Raw genomic sequence first — 24,412 nt, forward strand, 5'->3', positions numbered from 1 at the left:
TTGACGTTCATTTGTCAGAGGAAGTCCTTTTCAGAAGGGATTTAAAGCATTTCAGTGACTCCATTGCTATTTTTAGTTACTGAGATAAAGTAATTGATTGCTACCTAGCCTAATTAAACCTGTCTCTTGGGGTTTTCATTCATCTCAGCTAATATAATAAAAAGGGCAAACAATCTCCAATCAAGAAAAGAGTTTAAGCATGAAATGTCAGAGTAAAACTGGCATTGAGCATACACGACTGCTCTTTAAAAATTGAAAACATTCAATAGTATTCCTGGAAAGGAGAAAACTAACATTAACTGAAATTACTACTGCTGCTGCTACAACTAATCCTACTATCACCACCACTATTATCACAACTATCACTACCACTACCAGGACAATGATAATGACTTCTAGTACCATCAAGATTCCCATTTCTTTAACAACCAAATTGCTTTTGCAGTAGTGATGATATTTGTCCTTCATCCTTGAAAAAGACCACAGCATAACATGCATAAATTGGATTTGAGTTGGGGGGGGGGGGGCTGTACTAAGTTACCAGCCTCACTTTTTCCTCCACAATCATCTGGGTCCAATGGCTAGATATGAGTCAGGATGCCTGGAGATGGCCCTGGATACAAGGCAGTCAGAATTCTGTGACTTGTCCAAGGTCACATAGCTAATAAGAGTCAAGTAACTCAAGACCAATTTGAACTCAGCTCCTCCTATTTCCAAGGCTGGTGCTCTATTCCACTTCAATACCTAGCTGCAGGAGTGAACTAATGAATAGATAAAACTATCAATCAATTACACCAAACATTACTTGCTAAGTTTTTGACTTACAAATAAGGAAACAATCAGTATTTGCATAGAGTTTATAAAGAACAAAGAAAATAAATTTGAAGTATTTTGGGAAGTGCAACATCATTAAGAGCTTGAAGAGAGTAATATAAAAAGGTTGAAAAAAATTACAGAAGGTGGTGTTTAAGGTCATTCTAAAAGGAAGAAAGGTATTCTGAGAGCAGAAGTGGGGAGGGAGTGCATTACATGGAATAACTGGCAAAAATGTACAGAATACATACACAAGAAATAGAAATGTATGGCTGAACAATGAATGTAGAAAGGTAGGAAAAACAGACTGAAGGAAGAATGTAAAAGGATTTCAGAAGTTTTTCTATTTTATCCTGGAGGAAAAAGAAACTGCTGTAGTTTAGCTAAAAGGGAAGACGACATGATCAGATACATAATCATGAAAAATCACTTTAGCAGCAACATGCAAATGACAGAAAAAAAGTAGGGAAAGAATCAAAGAAAGGAGACCTATTAGGAGTTCTAGGAAAAAATCTAGGCAAGAGGTGATAAAGTCCTGAATTGAAGATCTTTGTCAGCAAATAACAACATGCTTAATGAGATAGCTATGATAGGTGTCTAAGTTTAGGTTATTGTCTATGATCACTGACAAAAACAAAGTTAACCCAAATAAATATCAAGGCTCATAATTGTTCTGAGTATCTTGCTCTAACTCAGGGGCTCTTAACTTAGAGTCTGTGACCTTTGACAGTAATAGATAGATATAGACAGATGCATTATAATATAATTTCCTTCATCATTCTATGCATTTAACTTTACTATTTTAAAACAGTATCTTTGGGGGCAGCTAGGGGCGCAAGGGATAGAGCACCTGCCCTGAAGTCAGGAGTACCTGAGTTCAAATCCGACCTCAGACACTTAATAATTACCTAGTTGTGTGGCCTTTGGCAAGTCACTTAACCGCATCTGCCTTGCAAAAATATATATATATATATATATATATATATATATATATATATATATATATATACTAAAAAAGAAAAAAATAGTATCTTGAAAAGACAACAAAAAATTTTTAAACAAATTAGTTAACAAACTACATCAACAAAAAACAATTATTCAATGAATATTCAATTGAATAAATTCAATAGTTCTTTATGAAGTACTTTAGACAGATAACAAAGTTACAAAGTTCACTAGTCTTCAACTTTATAGGCTTTATAATATAATGGGGGGGCAGAAATGACCTACACAAGTGGCTATACAATAAAATAATCTAAAAAGAACATAAAAGGTTCAGAATCATAAATTAAGCATAAAAATTGGATAAAGCAATGTTAGGGAAGAAGGTCAAGTGGTCTACTTGGGTCATCTAAATATAGAGTAAAAGAAAGAAGTTATATATGACTGAGACAAAAAAACAGACAGAAACCCAGAAGAAGGAATCAACACACAGGGTTCTTCCCTTTAGGTTTTAATAGTGATATAATAGGGATAGTTTTAGCGGACAAAAAGCAAAGACAGAAATAAGGTAAAGAGAAATGCTAGTAAGAGAAATATTTGTGGTGAAACCAAAGCTACAGTTATGGGTCTAGGTGGTCATGAAAACTGTAGATTATAGAAAGGAATGAATTGACTGAGAAACCAAGAATCCTGTAAAAGTGTATTCTACTGTATTACAAGAAATGCCAACACGTACAGTAAAATGAACAGTTAACTGAGATGTAGGTGATTGGAGTTTTAGTTCTAGACTCTGTAACTGATTCACTAGTATATATTCAGTTCTTAATACCTCAGAGATTAAGCAATGGCCATATTTCAGATACAATGTTAAGTTCTAGGGATGCAAAGGAAAAACATCACTGCCCTCAAATACTTACCATCTAATAAGGTACTCAATATGCAAATGATTATAATCACAAGACAAGTAAAGGGCTAATTTGAAGTAATTTCTAATAGAAGATGCTAACATAAAGGAGTAATAAAATGGGGTTTTCATGTCTATAAAATGAAAGATTTCCAGGAAATGATAGCTGCAGTTCCTTTTATGATCACCATTTTAAATGTTTCCCCCATTTTTCCAAAAAAGCAAATCTAACAAAATAATAGCTATATAAAACTGTGGGTCTTAAAAATATTGCAACTTAACTTTTAAATACTGGATGATCATTTAAAAAACAATGTGTTTCAATGATCATCCAGTATTTAATTCCCATGTTTGAAAAAATCTTGCAGAGAACAGCAAAAGTACTACCTGAGGTTAAAGAGTAATATGGGGGGGGGGGGTACATAGAGGATAAAAGAGAGGGAAAATTACAGGAGAGGGCAGTCAGATACAACACATTTTTAAGAAGGGACAAGGTGAAAGGGGAGAGAGAGAGAGAGAGAGAGAGAGAGAGAGAGAGAGAGAGAGAGAGAGAGAGAGAGAGAAGTTTGCAATAGCAACTGTGGGAAAAAATATTGAAGCAATTTCTCTGATGGAGTTATGACATTCCAAGGAAGGAGCTGATGGTGTCTGAATAAAGATTGAAACACAAATTTTTTATTTCTTCTCACTTTATTTCTCTTCAGGTTTCTCTTTCTTAGTGAGAGAAGGAATTATGTTTACTTTTACAAATGGCTATACATATTTAACCTATATCAAGTAACATGGGGAAAGTGTGGTAGGAGGAGAGAATTTGAAACCCAAGGTTTTGGAAGTAAATGTTAAAACTTGCTTTTGCATGGGGTTAAAAAAATTTAAAAATAAAAATTTTTTTGAAAAGAAAATATCTCACAATAAAATAGAAATATGAAAATAGAAAAAGAAATACATTAGAAAGAAAAAGGAGCAGAGAGATAAATAAAAATATGCTATGGTACAATGAATTGGGAGAAAACATGCAAGGAATTTAGAGGATGATGATGATGATGATAACAGTAGTAGTAACAACATCATCATCATCATAACAGCAGCAACCCCCTCACATTTATATTGCACTTGCTATATTACCAAACCCTGAAGAGGTTTACAATTATTATCTCATTTGACAGAAGGTGTAGATTGGAAATTGGTTGATAATCCAAAGAGTTAAGTCAGGGATATGAAAGATATGACCAGGTGAGACAATGTCCATCAGTAGGAGGATGAAGCCTCAAAGAATAGGCACAGGAGGAAATAAGATGCCAAACGTCAGAGACAGTTGTTCTCATTCACTAGGTTATTAAGAAGCTAAGGTAAGGGGTGGCTAGGTGGTGCAGTGGATAGAGCACTGGACCTGGAGTCAGGAGTACCCGAGTTCAAATCCGGTCTCAGACATTTAATAATTACCTAGCTGTGTGGCCTTGGGCAAGCCACTTAACCCGATTTGCTTTGCAAAAACCTAAAACAAAAATGAAAAACTTTGCATCATATGATACTGTTATGTAATAAAAGTTGAACTTAGAAATACTGACTGATTGGCAGCAATAATTCCATTGACAAGCCGCCCGTTCCTCATTTTTGAAGAAGGCCATGACCCGAGGGAGGTGATACTATGACACATGAACTGGATTTGAGTGAGGGGGTGCTGTGCTAAGTCACCAGCCTCACTCTCTCTCCTATGGAGCCACCTGGATCCAATGGTCAGATATGAATCAGGATGACTGTAGATGGCCCTAGATGCGAGGTAATGAGGCTTAAGAAACTTGCCCATGGTCACACAGCTAGTAAGTGTCAAGTGTCTAAAGCCAGATTCGAACTCCTGCCCTCCTGAATCCAAGGCCAGTGCTCTTATTCACTGCACCACCTAGCTGCCCTATATTATCTGATGTATTTCTTTATATTAAGCTAGGAATTTCCCTCTAATCCATGGGCTTGATATTAACCACTAAATACTCTTTCTTAAGAAAAAAATGGATGGTAATTTAATCGACATTACTATATGCCTGGTACTCCAATGGTCAGTGCCAAAAGAATTAACACTCATCAGATCTTGGGTATATCAGAATCATTAGCCAAATTGTCTAGCTTATAAAATTCTGGAGTTTTTTTTTAATCAGGCACAGGCTGTCATCTTTTTAATATGCAAATACATGCATATAATATTTGAAGGATAATGCACAGCATGAAAGGAAAACTAGATAAAAAGGTTGATTGTTTCCATATAGACTTACAACAATTAATTGTAAAAGAAATAAGAATGAAAAAAGTAAAATAGAATCTATTAAAAGAAATTTAAAATATCTCTGTAATATGAAATTTTCACAAAAGGCAGCATTTTCTGAGGAAAATTACCAATTACCCTATGAATGTTAAACAGATTTAAGTTACATCAAATGACTTTCATTTGAAATGAGTTTTAAAAACATTTTTGAAGACAGCAAATTGTAGTTTAAATATTTCATGAAAATTTAATTTGTCATTTCAGAGCAATCATTAATATCTTTGACTTCTAAGCTATTTGAGCATATGGGAAAATTTTTTCCTTTGGTGATTATAGAAATAATTTTAAACTGTCAAAGATATTTAAATGGCTAACTTATAACAATGTATATGTGAAGATTCTGCTCTGCTCTTGAAGGTGCAGTGTAAGGGGATAATAGACAGAGTATGTGGCCATGAGGAGTTCATCCTGAGAGTCATTGAGACCTGGGACAACAGGAATGTCCATACCAGAGTGCTCTGAACTCAGGAAGGAGCTCTGGCCCTTCTCTCTCTTTGTTCTCCTGCCTTTCATCCTTATCTTGTTGAATATTCTCAGGAAGGACCTTTTGTCCTTATCCCTCTGCCTTTCATCCTCATCTTGTTCAAGTGTCCCAGGAAGGAGTTCTGGTCCTTATCTCTCTACCTTTCATCTTTATCTTGTTGAAGATTCCACAATTTTCCAGGATACAGACCTTTTGTGGCATACCCCTTATACTTCCACAGGCTTGGAGATGAGGGATGCTGATACAAGGGGACTAGGCTTATATATACCCTTATTTCAACTATGTGAGTCAGAGATGTAGCATACACCTGCAATAAACTCCTTGCTTATCTCTCACTGGCTGACTTTCATTATTGAACATGCGGGACATGTCCAGCGGAGCTCCCTGAAGAGTTGTGTGAATTAAACTGAGACCCGGCTGCCCAGAGTGGACCGCAACAGTGTAGTAATATGAAATCAAAGGGTATTGGAGTTAAGAGACTGTCATTTCGCTCTTTTTTTTCTTTTTGTTTTTTTTGCAAGGCAATGAGGTTAAGTGACTTGCAAAGGTCACACAGTTAAGTAATTATTAAATGTCTGAGGCCACATTTGAACTCAGATCCTCTTGACTGCAGGGCCAGTGCTCTTTCCAGTGCTGGGACAGCATCAAGCTGCTCTAGGGACTGCCATTTCTTAATAAGGATTATTGCTGGATTTATTTTATTCATATGGACCAGCATTTGATCAAATTTATTTATGATCTGGTATACAATGTTCTTCTGGTTCTGCTCATCTTTTTCTTTTTTTTTTTCTTTTTAGATTTTTCAAGGCAATGGGGTTAAGTGGCTTGTCCAAGGCCACACAGCTAGGTAATTATTAAGTGTCTGGGACCGGATTTGAACCCAGGTACTCCTGACTCCAGGGCCAGTGCTTTCTCCACTGCACCACCTAGCCGCCCCAGTTCTGCTCATCTTGCTCAGCATCAGTTCATGCAAGTTTTTCCAGGCTTCTCTGAATTCCCATCCCTCCTGGTTTCTAATAGAAGAAAAGAAGTTCCATAACATACATATATCATAAATTGTTCAGTCAGTGCCCAATTGATGAACATTCACTTGATTTACAATTCTTTGCTACTACAACCAGAGCTAATATGAATATTTTTGTACAAGTGATGTTTTTACCCTTTTTCATCATCTCTTCAGGGCATAGACCCAGTACTGGTAATGCTGGATCAAAGGGTAGGGTATATTTTTGTTGCCCTTTGGGCTTAATTCCAAATTGCTCTCTACAAAGGCTGGATGAGTTTACAACTCCACCAACAATATATTAGTATCCCAGTTTTCCCACATCCCTTCCCACATTGATCATTGTTCTTTCTGGTCATATTGGCCAGTCTGAGACGTGTGAGGTGGTACCTTCAGAGATGCTTTAATTTGCATTTCTCTAATAAGCAGTGATTTAGAGCAATTTTTCATATGACTATGGATTGATTCAATTTTCTCATCTGTAAACTGACTTTGCATATCATTTGACCATTTGTCAATTGGGGAATGACTTTTTTTTTGTTGTTTTGTTTTTTAATAAATTTGACTCAGTTCTCTTTACATTTTAGAAATGAGTTCATTGCCAAATACTGGTTATAAAAATTGTTTCCCAATTTATTACATTTCTTTTGATACTGGTTACAGTGGTGGTGTTTGTGCAAAAGCTTTTTAATTTAATGTAATCAAAATTATCTAATTTGTTTTTAATGTTGTTCTCCATCTCTTTCTTGATCATAAACTGCTTCCTTTCTATAGATCTGACAAGTAAACTATTCCTAGTTCTCCTACTTTGCTTATAACATTGTCTTTTATGTCTAAATCCTGTACCCATTTTGATCTTATCTTGGCATAGGGTGTGAGGTATTGGTCTAATCCAAGTTTCTGCTATAGTAATTTCCAATTTTCCTAACAGTTCTTATCAAAGAGAGTACTTATCCCAGAAACTAGACTCTTTGTGTTTATCAAACAGTAAATTATTATAGTCTTTTCCCACTGTCTCTTTTGCATCTAATCTATTCCACAGACACCACTCTATTTTTAGTTTTAGGTTTTTTTTTCCCATTAAATCCCTGGATATTCTTGACTTTTTGTTTCTCCATATGAATTTAATTACAATTTTTTTCTAGTTCATTAAAGTAATTTTTTTAGAAGTCTGAAGGCACTAAATTAGTATAAGTAAATAAAGTAAATAAATAAGTAAATAAGTAAATTAGTATAAGTAGAATTGTCATTTTTATTATATTAGCTTGGCCTAATCACAAGTTTATATTTGCCAGTATTTATATCTGATTTAATTTGTGTGAAAAGTGTTTTATAGTTGTTTTTATATAGTTTCTAAGTCTGCCTTGGCAGGTAGAGTCCCAATTATTAAAAATGGAATTTCTCTTTCTAATTCTTGCTACTATATCTTGCTAGTAATAAGAAATGCTGAGGATTTATGTGGGCTTTATTTTATATCCTACAACTTGGCTAAAGTTGCTAAATGTTTCTAATAGTTTTTAGATGATTTTTTAGGATTCTCTAGGTATGCCATCATGTCATCTGCCAAGAATGAAAATTTTGTTTCTTCCTTCCCAATTCTAATTCCTTCTATTTCTTTTTCTTCTCTTATTGCTGAAGTTAACATTTCTAATACAATATTGAATAGTAGTGGTGATAATGAGCAACCATGTTTCACCCTGATATTCTAGGGAATGCCTCTAGCTTATCCCCACATTGCATATTATGCTTCTTGATAGTTTCAGATAGATACTGCTTATCATTCTAAGGAACAATTCATTTATTCCTATGCTCTCAAGTGTTTTCAGTAGGAATGGGTACTGTATTTTGTCAAAGGCTTTTTCTGCATGTATTAAATATAACCATATGACTTCTGTTAGTATAATTTCCTATATCAATAACAAATTTGACAGTTTTCCTAATATTGAACATACCCTGCATTGCTGGAATAAATCCTGCTTGGTCATAGTGTATTAATTTGGTGATTACTTGCTATAATTGCTTTGCTAAGATCTTATTTTAGATTTTTTACATCTATATTCATTATGGAAATTGATCTATAATTTTCTTTCTCTGTTTTGACTCTTCCTGGTTTAGGTATCAGCACTATAATGCTGTCATAGAAGGAGTTAGGCAGAGCTCCATCTAGACCTACTTTTCCTAAGAGTTTATATAAAATTGGAACCAAATGTTCTTTAAAAGTTTGAGAGAATTTGTCTGTGATTCCATCTGGCCCTGGAGATATTTTCTTAGGGAGTTCAATGGTAGGTTGTTGAATTTCTTTTTATAAGATAGTTCTATCTATCTATCTATTTATTTATGTCCTCTTCATTTAACCTTTATTTAACCCATTAACCTAGGCAGCTTATGTTTTTGTAAAAATTTCACTTAAATTATCAAATTTATTGGCATATTGTTGGGTAAAATAATTCTGATTACTTTAATTTCCTCCTCATTGGTGTTGAGTTCACTTTTTTCGTTTATGATACTAGCAACTTGGTTTTCTTCTTTCATTTTTTTAATCAACAACCAAAGATTTGTCAATTTTATTGGTTTTTTTTCATAAAACCAATTCTTGGTTTTATTTATTAGTTCAATAGTTTTCTTCCTTTTAATTTTTTAAAATTTCTCCTTTAATTTTTAGAATTTCTAATTTGGTATTTAATTGGGGATTTTTAATTTGTTCTTTCATAAATTTTTTAGTTGTATGATTAGTTCACTGATTTTCTTTCTCTAATTTATTCATGTAAGCAGTTAAAGATATAATATATCCCCTAACAACTGCCTTGGCTGTATCCCATAATTGTAGGTATATATTGACTTGTTATTGTCATTATCTTGGATGAAATCATTAATTCTATCTATAATTTGTTGTTTGATCCATTCATTCTTCAAAGTGAGGTTAGTTTCCAATTAGCTTTAGGTTTGTCCCTCCATGACCCATTATTGCATTTGATTTTTATTGCATTATGATCTGAGAAAGAAGTATTCACTATTTCTGTCTTTGTTTTTTATGCCCTATTACATGGTCAATTTTTGTCTAAGTGCCATGTATAGTGGGGAGAAAAATGTATATTCTTTTCTAATCTCATTCACTTTTCTCCAAAGTCTATTAGGTCTAGGTTTTCTAACATTCTATTTACCTCCTTAACTTCCTTCTTGTTTATTTTATGGTTAGATTTATCTAAATCTGAGAGAGGGAGGTTGAAATCTCCTGCTAGTAGTTTCACTGTCTATATCTTCCTGTAGCTCATTCAGCTTTCCTTCTAAGAATTGGTTACTATACCACTTCGTGTATACATATTTAGTATTAAAATTGATTCACTGCCTATGCTACATTTTAAGAGAACATAGTTTCCTTCCTCATCTCTTTTAATGAGATCTATTTAAGCAGCTGCTTTGTCTGAGATACAGATTGCTAACCCTGCTTCTTTCACTTCTGCTGAATCAAAATATATTCTGCTCCAACTTTGTATCTTTACTCGTATGTATGTATGTATCTCTCTGCTTCAAATCAGTTTCCTGTAAGCTGCATATTGTAGGATTCTGGATTTTAGTCCACTCTACTATTTCATTTACATTTTATGGGAGAGTTCATCCCATTCACATTCAAAATTATAATTATTAACTCTTTATTGCCCTCCATGTTATCTTCCCTCTGTTTGTATTTTCCCCTTTTTAAACTTTACTCAGCTTCCCCAGTATATTTCTGAATATCACTTCCTTTACCCTTAAATCCACATCCCTCCCCTATATTTCTCCTTTTCTTTTGCCCCTTCTTCCCTCCTTTCCTTGTTAGTTCCTCTTTTCTCCTCCACTTCCTATTTTGATATTTGAAAGGTAACATAAGTTTCTTAACTTAACTGAGTATGTATATGTTAAACCTTCTTTGAGCCAAAGCTGATGAGAGTAAGATTTAGGCAGTTATCACTTCCTCCCTTCTTCCCCTCTACTGAAATAGGCCCTTTGTACCTCTTCATGTAAAGTAATTTACTCCATTCAATTTCCTCCATCTTCCCATCTTTTTATTGTCCCCCCTTTTAAGGAGATGTTGTTTTTAAATCATTCTATTAGAGTGATAGACAAGTCATGAGTGTCTGTTAGTTCTGGCTAAGTGTATTCTCTCTAATAGAATTTTAATTCTCTTATGAGAATCTTTCTCCCAGGTGGGGATATTAACCGGTTTCATCTTATGGATAGCAATTGTTTTTCTTTTTCCCTTTCTTTTACCTTTTCATGTGTCTCTGAGTCACTTGTCTGAAGTCCAAATTTTCTATTTAGGTCTGGTCTCTTTGTCAGGAAAAGTTGGAAGTCTCCTAGTTTGTTCTCCCCTGGAAAAGAAGACTCAGTTTTGCAGATAATAAATTCTTAGCTGCATTCCAAGTCCCCTTGCTCTTTAGTATATTGTATTCCAGGCCCTTTGATCGCATAATGTTGATGCAGCAATGTCCAGTGTAATCCTTCCTGTGGATCCTTGGTATCTAAATTGTTTCTTTCTGGCTGCTTGCAGGATTTTCTCTTTTATCTGATAGTTCTGGAATTTGGCTACAATATTCCTTGGTGTTTTCATTTGGGGATCCCTTTCAGGAGGGGATCAATGTATTCTTTCAATAACTGTTTTGCCCTCTGGTTCAATGATATCAGAGAAATTTTCCTTCAATAGATCTTGAAATATTGAGCCCAGGCTTTTTAGCTCCTCAATGTGTTCAGGAAGCCCAATGATTCTTAAATTGCCTCTCCTGAATCTTTTCTCTAGGCCAGTAGTTTTGCCAATGAGTTATTTACATTTTCTTCTACTTTTCTGATTTTTTGATTTTAACAGATTCTTGTTGTCTCATGCAGTTGTTAAGTTTCCATGGATTCCATTCTTTTTTTCAAGAGAAATATTTTCTTCATTTACCTTTTGCAACTCCTTTTCCAATTAGTCAATTCTATTTTTGAAGGACTCTTCCACCTAGCCAATTATATTTTCCAAGCTTTCTTGTTTTGAGATATTAATTTTCTCTTGCAAAGTATTGATTTCTCTTGGATTTCTTTTCCCAATTTTTTCAATTGATTTTTAAACTCCCTCCTGATCTCTTCTAAGAAGCCCTTCTGTGCTGGAGACTAATTCATATTCTCCTCAGAAGTTCTGGCTCTAAGTTAGGGTCTTTGTCTTAGAGGTAGCTTTCAATGGAACACCCCTTTACCCTGGCCTTTCTTCATTTTCATAGCATCCTGTGATGGGGGATAGGGGAAGGTTCACAGGTTTACAGACCTTTTGAGTTGAAATCCCAAGAGACTTTGCTCACTGGGCTTAGCAATTCCAAGTCCATTGGCTTTCTCTAGAGTGTCTGTGACCTTGATTTTTGGCCTACTCCCTAGATCTGAGCAATTGGGGGGGGGGGGGGGGCAGCAGAGTGGATTATCCTGGAATGATGAGTTCTAGGCCCTCAGGCTGCATAGTTAATTTATTATTCACTCAGTACAAAGAGAGATCTGCTGCCTACACTTATGGGGAGGGGGCTGTTGCTGTGTTTGATCTGGAAAATGTGCCTTTTTCCTAGCCCCCCACAGGGTGTGGGGGGATTCAACTGGAAACAAGGGGACTCCTCTGAAATATGGGGCTTGTGGCCCTGGTCTTCCAGACCAGTGGAGCTGAGCAAATTGATGTCTAGCCACTGTGCGGAAGCTCTACCTCCCCACTGTGCTAAAACTCTTCCTCCAATCTTTCTGGAGCTCTCCTGCCTGATTACAAAGCCAAAGCTTCCTCGGCTGTTCTCAGGTTAGACCCAGATCTCACCCCATGGCTCCTGCCCTGGCTCTCAGCACCCACGTTCTGCTGAGATAGACCTTGTTGGTAGATGTTCTCCCTTGCTCTTTTCTAGATTTTGTGGATTTCTAGATTTTGTGGATCTGAGTTGTTAAGAATCTTGATTCATTTTAGTTCTGAGGGAAAGCCAGGAGACCTTAGGTCAGTGCCTGGCTTCTCTCCTCCATCTTGGCTGGAAGTCCGCAGTTTCTATTTTGTTGCAAAATCTGAATAGTTCAGTAAGTTCTGATTGCTTAATAATAAAACTGCAATTTCTAGTGGTAAAAACTTGATTGTCAATTATCACCACAGAGAGGCAGAGTCAAGATGGTGGCATGAGGGCAGGAATTCCTAGAAACTTGTCCTCAAAAAATCTCCACAAGCCATAAAAATATGACTCCAGCCACAATTCAGACAGGAAGAGCCCAGAGAAAGACAGAGCGATACAATTTCCCAGCCCAAACTGGGAAAAGTCTGTTCCATTGGGGCCAGAATTTGGAAAGAGCCACCGTATAGTCAGGATGCAGCTGGGCAGCAGCCTTACCAGGAGCCAGAGCAAACCAGCTCCAGCTTTCAAGGAACAGCCCCATGGGGTGTCTGGGTCCCTGGGGTTGCCTGTATCCATGACAATGGGGGCAGGCAGTTTCCAGACTTCTTGACCCAGGGATCACAGGGGATAACTTGAAGGGTCATTGAGAGAACAAGTGTTGCATCAGAGTGAGCATGGAGCTTGAGTCAGTGCAGGCCTAGGAGCAGCCCTTCAGTGGGAATCTGCAGAGTCACCCAGCACTTCCTTTTTTTTTTTTTAAGTTTTTGCAAGGCAATGGGGTTAAGTGGCTTGCCCAAGACTACACAACTAGGTAATTATTAAGTGACTTAAGGCCAATTTGAACTCAGGTACTCCTGACTCCAGGGCTGGTGCTCCATCCACTGCACCACCTAGCAGCCCTGTCACCTAGCACTTCCAAAGTTCTCAAACCCATAGATGATAAGGAGGTGAGGAGAGACTGCAGAGATCTCTCTGCTAACCCTGCTGCTTTGCCCACACTCAGATCTACATCACAATCTGGGCCCCCATACCACCATAGTGAAGCAGGAACCCTTCTCATGGTTCCAGGGCACAGGGGAAGGCTTGTGGTAATCCACAGACCAGAGCAGAGGTCAAAGAGCAATCAGAGTCTCTCATAAGACCTCTGAGGAATTATGGTCCCTGCGGGATGTCCCCAAAACTCCCACAAGCTTTGGAAGTGCAGTAAATCAGTTACAGACTAAGAAAATGAGCAAACAACAGAAAAAAGAACCTGACCACGGAAAATTACTTTGGTGCCATAGAGAATCAAAATACACATTCAGAAGGTAACAAATTCGAAACTTCTGTATCCAAAGTCTCCAAGAGAAATAGGAAATGGACTCAAGCAATAGAAGAGCTCAAAAGACTCTGAAAATCAAGGAGGTAGAGGAAAAATTGGGAAGAGAAATGAGAGCAATGCAGGTAAATCATGAAAACCCAGTCAGCAGCTTGGTGAAGAAGATACAAAAAATACTGAAGAAAATAATATGTTAAAAACCAGTTTAGGTTAAATGGAAAAAAGCAATCCAAAAAGCAAATGAGGAAAAGAATACTTTAAAAAGCAGAATTGGAAGAGAAAAAAGTTTTCTGAATTAAATAACTCCTTTAAATGCAGAATGGAGGTAAAGGAAGCTGATGACTTTAGAAGAAATCAAGAAACAATAAAACAGTCTCAATAGAAAGAAAAACTAGAAGGAAGTGTTAAGTATCTCACTGGATAAACAAATGACCTGAAAAACAATTCCAGGAGAGATAATTTAAAAATTACTGGGCCATATGAAAGTCATGACCATGAAAAGAGCCTAGGCTTCATCTTCTAAGAAATAATCCATGAATATTGTGATGTACTAGAAGCAGAGGGTAAAACAGAACTTGAGGGAATTCACTGATCACCTCCTGATTCCCCCCCACCAAAAAAAAACCTCCCAGGAATATTATAGCTAAATTCCAGAACTCCCAAGTCAAAGAGAAAATACTACAAACTATCAGAAACAAACAAATTAACTACTGTTGCTCTAACAGTCAGGATTGCATGGGATTTGGCAGCATTTACATTAAAGGCTTGCAGAGCTTGGACTAAGAAATACAGGAAGGCAAAAGGAGTTGGATTACAATCATGAATCAACTACCCAGAAAAAATGAACATTTTCTTTCAGGGAAAAAGATGGACTTTCAATGAAATAGGGGACTTTCTAACTTTCTTGTAGAAACAACCAGAGGTAAAAAGGAAGTTTGATCTCCACATACAGGACTCATGTGAAGCATTCCTGCAGGGGAAGAAGAGTCTGATAACTCATATGAACCTTCTCATTTATAAGAGCAGTTAGAAGGAGCATATATAAGACACAGTAGGGAGATGAATATAATATAGTATAAAGATGGACTCAACGGGTGAAAAAGGAATGTACCAGGAGAAAGGGAAAGGAAAGGTAGAATGAGCTAAGATACTTCACATAGAGTCAAGAGAAAACTTTTACACTGGAGTAGAATGTGGGGGGGGGGGGAGAAGTGAGGGGGAATGAGTGAGCCTTCATTCTCATCAGAAATTGCTCAGTGAAGAAATAACATATACACTCAATAGAGTATAGAAATCTATCTTACCCAAGAAAAAATGAGAGGAAAGGGATGGTATAAGGAAGATGGGGAAAAGGTGATAGAAGAGAGGGAAGATTGTGTGAGCAAGTAGTCAGATACCACATACTTTTGAGGAGGGACAGGGTGAAAGGAAAAGAGAAAGAACAGAACAAACTGGAGTAGGGAGGAATATAATGTAGAGAAATATAGCCAGTAATAGCAACTGTGGGAAAAGATATTGAAGCAAATCTGATGGACTTATGATAAAGAATGCAACCCATTCCAGAGACAGATCCAATAGTATCTGAACATAGACTGAAGTATACTTTCCCCCCACTCTATTTCTCTTGAGATTTCTCTATATTTGGGGGGGGGGTTATGGTTACTTTCACAAGATTACTGTAATAATATGAAAATAAATAAACCATAAAAATTATCACCACAGAATCCACATTTTCTATAAAAAAATCCACATGAATCAATCATGATAATATCTAAAATTTATATACTGATTTAAGATTTGCAAAGTACAAATGTTCTCATTTTATATCACTACAGGGCAGAAGGAATATGGTTAGAGCTCAGAAGTAAGTATACTTCATTTTTTTTTAATAATGTAACTGGAGGAAAATATAGGCTAAGAGACTTGCTCAACAAGTGTAACAGTTAGACAGTCTGAGACACCTGAACTCAAGTCTTCCTGCCTTGAGGTCCAGTGCTCTCCCTGGTTGCCTCTAGCTGACTTGGCCATCTGATCTTTCTTTTATTCATATATTGTTAGCTAAATGCACGAATGCCATCCACAAGCTTTTTAACTATTCCTGCATTTCTCCTTCCTTCCCCTTTTCTTTTCTTTTCCTTGGTGACACAAGTTGTGATTATTTTGTATAAAGTATATTAATATATAATTGATCTGTATTTACAGAGGTCCTTGATACTCTCATCTTAATCATAATATATTATGCCCTTTGCTGAGAAAACTGCGATCAGAGTTCAGAAAAAGTTGGAAAAATGTTTTGTTAATTCATGCATTTTAAACTAAAATACTTTAGTTTAAATCTTGGGAAATGTTTAAACTAATAATAATGAATCTTAGCTAGTCCCCACAGCCTTCTAGTCTTTAGAGAACCTGAGTTTGGTCATCTCATTCCTGAGAAAGTTATTCTCATTTTGTTAACACTACTGAAAGTTTGTTCCATCATTCATTTTCACTATGTTGAATTTGTTATATCTTCAGAATTTTTCACATCATCCTTCCTGAAAGGATCTCTTTCTCTTTTCTCTAATGTCTTTACTTCTTCACAGCTTTCATTGATATTGAATTTACTTCATTTCTTTGCTCTGCCATGATTCCTAGTATCACTTTAATGTTTTGACTTCTGTTTTCAACTGTAGTAAAAGGGAATCTATAATTTCTAATAATATGCATTAGTTTTCTACATTTTGTTCCATGTTTCTTTCTTGTTGCTTTTAATTGAAAAAATGTAACATTCAAGCTTCAAATTGAATACAGTTTTTCCTTCCACATCATGACTTTCCCCCTAACAGTTCTGATATACTGTGGGTCAGCACAAAAAAAATTGAATGGGAATTTTAATGGAGCTTTGTGTAAGCCTCAGATGATAATCAAAGGCAGGTGACAGAGAGCCTATGAATAAATAACCCAAATTTTACAATAAGGTAATGCAAACACATCATAAAAGAAAAAAAATTAAGACTTTTTCTCTGGTACAAAAGGAGTTGTCAAAAACTTTTTTGCAGATTTTTCATTTGCCATACATACCCTAATCTCTATAATGTGGAAGGGATAACAACTATATAATAACTACACATTTATACCCTGGAAGATACATGTCTTTCTCCTGCCTTAAATAGTTTCAGCAATGGTAGTGTTTGATGCCTGTCTGTAGAATAACAATAATAGAACCAGCTCTTTTCTTTTATTCTTAGTAACCAACAGGTGCCACTAATACTGTTGAGTTTTAAGTCTGAAAATATTTTCATGATGTCAAATGTTCTGGGAGAAGGCATTTGTTTCTGACAGGTTATAGTATTATGAGTTTCTCTGATTGTTGACCTGATAAGATGAATTCATGCCTTTATACCCAAAAGATTTCTAAAATTTCAGTGCACACATGTCTATCTTCTCTTCAAAGTCATTTGAGATAACAGTGTTGCTCTTGTTTTTTGTTATTAGGTGGGATTTCCAGAGTTGGCTAAGTTGAAGATTTTCAATGACCTAGAGCAGCTTCTCAATTTCTGCTTTTATTTCATTTGAGATTTTAATTGCTATTATATCTGATAGTCTCAAATATGTTTTTATCTAACTTGGAACTAATATTATTATTATTGGCAAAAACAGTATGAAACTCATCTTTTACTGTTAAGATTCATTTCCAATTTTGTTATGATGCAGTATAATCATGTAAGAAAAGCATTCAGATTTTCAGCCCATTCCAGTCCTTCCAAACTGCCTGCTTTACTGAGTACTATCCAAAATGAAGCAGAGAAGTTGACATTGCTAATCAAGTTCACAAAGATGAGTTCAGTCTTAATGGGAAGCAAATGAAGTAGTTTATTAGCAATACATACATATTCTTGGAGTGCCCTAGGACTGTCCTACATGTTAGACGAATTAATATTGTCTAACAAGATTTCAAGTAGGTATAGCCTCTAATATAACACTACCCTCTATTTCTTTTATTAATAAGAAAAACTGTATTATACCAATCACTATATCAGTTCAATCGCTGTTATCATTAGAGTTAAATTTTTAAGAACTTCAAAATTCCTGCAAGATTTTTCATTGCTATCATGGCCACACATAAGAGTACATAAATACTTGGCTGTTTTGGCCTACCATTATGCTAAATAATTAATGTATGCAATATCTTGTTTATTGTATATAAAAGTGGGGCTTTCTATTATTTGAAGGTAAAACTATTAATGGATAATTATCATTTACTCTTTGAGCTCTGGGGATATTAGTCAATGTAGATGACTATTTCGTCAAATAAATCATTCAGGAAAATTCATATTCAAATATGAGTATCGGCCAGATGGCTGTTCAGGTATCCTTTGAGTACAGAATATTGAAAGGCATGCATATGTAGTATGGATGTATTCATATATGTATACACATATGTGGGGAGGAAAGAGAGGAAAAAAGGGGAGAGAGAGAAGAAAATTTTTATCATTTATAATATTCTATTCCCTCTTCTGGTAAACTGGGTTAATTTATAATTTTGCATATACCAATACATTTCATTTAGATTATCAGTATTGGCATAGAGTTGAGTACAATACCTCTTAATAATTGCTTTGTTCCCCATCTTCACTGATGAAACATTCATCTTTTTCATTTTTAAAACAAGTAATTTGTGTTTTCATTCTTTTTTATAAAATCAAATAAACCAATAATTTAACAATTTTACTAATTTTTTTATAAAACCAGTTCCTATTTTTATTATTTCCATGTTTTCCTATTTTTTCTGTTACTTTTAATTTTATGAATCTCTCCTTTAATTTTCATGACTTTTATTTTGTTGTTTAATAAAGGATTTTGAATTTTCAGATTTTTTGAGGTTTATAATTGTATACCCAATTCATTGATCTGCTCTTTCTCTCTTCTAGTGAAGTATTTAGAGATATAAATTTTCCCCTAAATACTGTGCTGGATGCATCCCCATAAACTTTGGTATACTGCCTTATTTGTGACATTATCTTTAATGAAATTTTTGATTGTTTCTATGACTTGTTCACTGACCCATTCATTCTTAGAATTTAGTTATTTAATATTCAATTTATTTTTTAATCTATTTTTCCAATGACCTTTACTATTTACTGCATTATGGTCAATGAAAGATACATTTAATATTTGTGTTTTTCTTTGTGAAATTTTTAATCCCTACTACAGTCAATTTTTGTCATTTTTTTTTGCAAGGCAAATGGGGTTAAGTGGATTGCCCAAGACCACACAGCTAGGTAATTATTAAGTGTATGAGACAGGATTTGAACCCAGGTACTCCTGACTCCAAGGCTGGTCCTTTATCCACTACACCACCTAGCCACCCCTAATTTTTGTCATTTTCACATAAACATCTGTGTAATTATAATTCTTTCTATTCCCATTCAATATTTTTCAGACATTTATAATATTTAACTTTTCTTATATTCTAAAATCTATCTCTTGAACTCTCTTATTTTATGGATTAACATAAATTTAAGAGGGGTAAATTGAAGTCTCCAAATAGTATACTTCTGCTGTCTATTTTATCCTCTAACTCATTTACCTTTTCCTTCAAGAATTTGATTTTTGTATCATTTAGTGCATATATTCTCATTATTGTCTATATTTTATTATCTATGGCATATTTTAGCAAAATGCCCCTGCTTATCTCTTTGATTTGGGCCTATTCCCTGCTTATCTCTTTTAAATGGGTCTATTTTTTGCTTTTGCTTTGTCTGAGATCATCATTGATTAACTGGTCTTAAACAGATTCTACTCCCCATTTTAACTTAAATATTGTTCCTTAATATTTATTCTGTTCTTGTTTTAACTCTGTATAACCATATGTCAAGAATATTTCTTGTAAACAACATTTTGCTGAATTCTGATTTCTAATCCATCCTTCTAGCCACTTCCATTTTATGAACTCATTTATTTCCTTCATTTTGACATTTATAATTGCTGTGTATTTCCCTTCATCCTATTATCATATTTATCCTTCTCTTTTTCATCCTGACCATCCTCAAGCATCTGTTATAGTTCTGACCACTAGTTCCTTAGATCTATCCTCCCTTTAATCATCACAACAAGTCATAGCCCCGTCTCCTACTTCTCAACTGAGTAAGACAGAATTCCTATACTCAACACCGTGTATGTCTATTTATCTCTTCTTGAAGCAACTCAGATGAGAGTAAGTTTGAAGCATTGCCCACTCCCCCCCTTCACCTAAAAATTATTTTTACTGTATAAACTTTTCCTTATGTGTAAACCCCTCTATTCTCTCATCTTCTCCTAGTACAGCCTCCTTTCTCTCCCTTCCTATTCTTGTATTCAGATCATTCCAACATAAGAGAGCTCACAACAATACCCTTTATCAAAAATAGACTGTCTTTAACTGCTCTAGTGATAATAAAATTCTTAGAGGCTACAGGAATCATATTCTCATACAGTAATACAAACAGTGAAAACTTGTTCAGTACCTTACAATTTCTCACTACTGTTTACTTTTTTTATGCTTCTCTTGAGTCTTGCATTTGAATGCCAAATTTTCTATCCATCAGAAATGCTTGGAAAACTCTATTTTGTTAAATAGACTCTTACTAACTGTGTGGCCTTGGACAAGTCACTTAATTCTGATTGCCTCGCATCCAGGACCATCACCAGTCATCCTGATTCCTGTCTGGTCATTGGATCCAGATAAATCTGGAGGAGAAAGTGAGGCTGATGACAGCACAGCAAGCCTCACTCAAATCCAATCTATGTGCTTGATGTCATGGCATTACTGCCCTGATGTTGTGGCCATCTTCAAAAATAAAGGACAAACAGTATTATTATCAGAAGAAGCTATATAAGTAAAAGTTTAACATAGCATGGATAGACTGCTAGAGTTTAGAATCAGAATGATCAGAGTTCAAATCTCATTTCAGACATTCACTAGCTGTATGACCCTGGGCAAATCACTTAACATCTGTTGTTTTTTAGTTTTCTGAACTATAAAATAGAGAATAATAGTAACACTTTTGTTCCACGGTTGTTTTGAGGAACAAAAGAAATAATGTTTGCAAAGTACTTATCATAGTGCCTAAAACACAGTATGCCTAATATAAATTTTTATTTTCCAAATCTCCTTTTGAAAAATGTAATGTGTAGCATAGCAATATGATGTATCTCTTTCTATCCTGCTTCCGTGTTTGTGTGTGTGTGTGTGTGTGTGTGTGTGTGTGTGTGTATGTTTCCATTTATACAGATATAGATAGATAAAGCTATATCCCTCATATGGAAGTTTTACAGGATGAAATAAATAAAAATGCCTGGTAAAAAAATGTGTAAATCTATGAGAATCTCAAATAATGAGAGAACAGATATAACAATTCAGAGGAATAAAGAAATAAAAATGTGGCGGGGAAAAATGTCATTAAGCTGTCAAAAGGGGTAGGAAAAGGTAGACACACAATATTCTTTGACTTAAAATAAAATGAATTTATAACTTAAAATAAAATGAATTTATATAAAACCTCAATGAAACATGTATCCAAGATGGAGAAGAAATTTCAACATAAATCAAGTAGCCTGAACCCTATACAAGTTAAGATTTAATGATTTTGAGCTCCAAGAAAATAATTATCTAGTAAGTTCTCCCATAATGGCAGCATGAAAATACTATGAAGCCCAAAAGTACTGATTTCTAGTTTTGCTAAAATTGACAAGTCATAGATTTTGTGTCAGTTTCTGAAACTGGAACTCAATTACTAAGGATATGTTTGTATCCTGCAAGGAGTAAGAGAAGGAAGATAAGAAAAGTACCTTTTGCATCATCAGAACCTGAAGCCAAAAGTTTTGGGTCCATCAAATTAAAGTCAACACTCCAGCATCTTTTCTCATGTTCCTAGTTGCAAAAGGAAAAGAAGGCTATCTCAGACAAAACATGTTGTAAGATAAGAAAATTAAATGTATTTTGGCAACAGTATGTTATTATATTGGAAGGAACTAAGTAAAGATTTAAGGCAAGAATTTACTTGCTAACTATAATGCTGCTCAGATTTTTTTTGTAAAAACTCCACAAAAGTTTGTTTGTGGGGAAATTCATCTAATATGGAATTCTGAAGAGATGATTTTTAGCACTGTTCCTATCTAAAATAATTTAAAGATCAAATGATATTACTATATTAAATAGTACATAAATGCTGAAATAGCACTGAATGGCAAAATCAAATTAAAAATGTGATTTTTTTAAATCTTCTTTTATTTATTTGTATATACACAACAACAACAACAACAAAATAGAACCCTTCTTTACCTGATAGACTTTTGATCTCTGTCCCGTGAATCCATCCCATAGAATGACTGTGCCTTCATAATCACTGCTGGCTAATAGATTCTTATGGTAACTACTCCAGCTGATACAGCTAAAAGAAAATTAAAACAAATTATTTCAAATGACAATTTGTAAAAACCAGAAATATCCATTATATAAATCTTTGTGTCATCAAAAATATTTAGGGAGCTTAGAAAATCTTCAACAGAGTGTTTCATAACTATAAAGATTAAAGATTAGAATCAAGAAGCTAAGATACTAATGGGCAACTAGATGGTGCAGTTTCCTTAAAAGAGTTTCAGCTTACAATAATCTAAGCCCTGAATGTTAAATATTTTATTTAAAACTGGTGTTGCCATTACTTGAGATAAAATACTTCTCTCAATAGTCTCAAAACATTAAGGACTTTGAACATATAAAATATTTAGTTAATTGTAGACTGGAGGGGGAAAGATTATTATTCTATCTGATACTGTTCATAGGCTATGTACTACTAACTACTGACTGCAAGCAATCCCATTTTGTATATACTAAAATATCACTTAGATTTTTCAAAGTCCATCTCCTACAAATAATCTTCCATAAAAAAAAAAAAGGAAGCAAAGTGATATTTCTTATTTGGGCTCTGCATTCACATTCTGAGTAAAGAAAAATCACCATATATAAGGAAAACATGTATTTACCACTCTTGTTTAACATAAGTTAATAAGGAGAATTCTCCATTTATTATACTATTTAAAAATTCAAGCATAGGACTTAGCAAACGGTGACTCCCAAAGAATTTAAGAATTGATAGTCACAAAAGCAACAACAGTAAAATTATTTATATGGACCATATTAATCAAAACACCAAGTAACATACATACCTGATTTTGGAATTGCAGGTCATTTCATTTTCAGGGTAATGAATATCCACTGCATCCTGTATGACTGTCCCATATTCATAAACTTTGATCTTCTTTGTTACTCCAGCAATGGCAAAATAGTCACAATCTCGGTCAAATTCAATACTAAAGAGAAAAAAAATATATGGATTAATAATTAAATTTTCACAAAAAAAACTTTATAACATTAACCAAGACAATCCTTCAGGATTTGCCATTTTTCTAGCCCTAAAAGAGTTTTTGCTAACTTCTATAAAATGGCTTCTTGAAACAGTTCCAAATAGTTCTGGATTCCTATGTCCATGTTAAATCATTGTCAAACTACATCAAGTTACAGGGAGAAAATAAAATATGTATAACTGTACAGTACCCCAGTGGCAGGTGTTATTTTTAGTTAAAAGTCACCTAAAATGTTTTTTACTTCAGCTTTATTGACCAACATGATAACATAATCAAATAAGGTGGATATCTCACTATGAGAACAGGGAAAAAAGATCTGAAACTGCACATGAATAAAGAAATCACATGCTGATTAACAATTGATTTCTTAAGAGGTTTCAAGTTCTTCTGTACCTTGATTTTTTGGGAGAGGGACATGGAGTTTCCCAGATATTAATATCAAATACCTACAAATTAGTTTTAGTGATAAGCTTTTGCCTATTTTTGTTGTTTTTATGCTATTTTTTGGTAAGGCAATGGAGTTAAGTGACTTGCATAAGGTCGAACAGCTAGGTAATTATTAAGTATTTGAAACAGGATTTGAATTCAGGTCCTCCTGGCTCCAGGGCCAGTGCTCTATCCACGGTGCCACCTAACTGCCCCCCCCTTAAAAAATTTAGTACACAATTTTCATTAAATAATGCATGATCTGAACTGATGCTGAGTGAGATGAGCAGAACCAGAAAAACACTATACCCTAACAGCAACATGGAGGTGATGTTCAACCTTGAAGGACTCGCTCATTCCATCAGTGTAACAATAGGGAACAATTTTGGGCTGTCTGCAAAGGAGAGTACCATCTATATCCAGATAAAGAGCTGTGAAATAAGGGGCGGCTAGGTGGCGTAGTGGATAAAGCACCGGCCTTGGAGTCTACCTAGCTGTGTGGCCTTGGGCAAGCCACTTAACCCCATTTGCCTTGCAAAAACCTAAAAAAAAAAAAAAAAAAAAAAAAAAGCTGTGGAGTTTGAACAAAGTTCAAGGACTATTCCCTTTAATTTAGGAAAAAAACACATATCTTATTGTCTGATCTTGTTACCTCTTAGACTTCTTGTCTTTTCCTTAAGGATATGAATTCTCTCTCATCACATTCAATTTGGATCAATGTACTACACGGAAACAAAGTAAAGACTGACAGATTGCTTTCTGGGGGTTGGGGGGGTGGGGGGAGGGAAGTAAGATGGGGGAAAAATTGTAAAACTCAAGTAATATCTTTAATAAAAATAAATTTAAAAAATAAAATAATGTATGATGCTGATTAATTTTCTAAGCTTGCATTTTGTTAAAAAATTTTGAATTTACTTATTGCCTGACATAAAACTTCAAAATTTAAACACCATATAAAATAAT

The 24,412-nt window shown here is 34.8% G+C and overlaps 1 protein-coding gene across 6 annotated transcripts in view; it reads right to left on the reverse strand.

The window, feature by feature from the left end:
* COP1 (COP1 E3 ubiquitin ligase) overlaps window positions 1-24,412 on the reverse strand; it is a 306,374-nt gene that overhangs the window by 117,200 nt on the left and 164,762 nt on the right. For all 6 annotated transcript variants that reach the window (XM_074222102.1, XM_074222097.1, XM_074222096.1 and 3 more), the window contains 3 exons: window positions 22,826-22,969; window positions 21,942-22,050; window positions 21,449-21,530 (listed from right to left, as the gene is read on the reverse strand). In XM_074222102.1, the coding sequence (XP_074078203.1) occupies window positions 21,449-21,530; window positions 21,942-22,050; window positions 22,826-22,969 (335 nt within the window). The remainder of the gene's footprint in view (window positions 1-21,448; window positions 21,531-21,941; window positions 22,051-22,825; window positions 22,970-24,412) is intronic.

Source organism: Macrotis lagotis, chromosome 2 (assembly GCF_037893015.1).
Source record: "Macrotis lagotis isolate mMagLag1 chromosome 2, bilby.v1.9.chrom.fasta, whole genome shotgun sequence".
NCBI classification, from domain to species: Eukaryota; Metazoa; Chordata; class Mammalia; order Peramelemorphia; family Peramelidae; genus Macrotis; species Macrotis lagotis.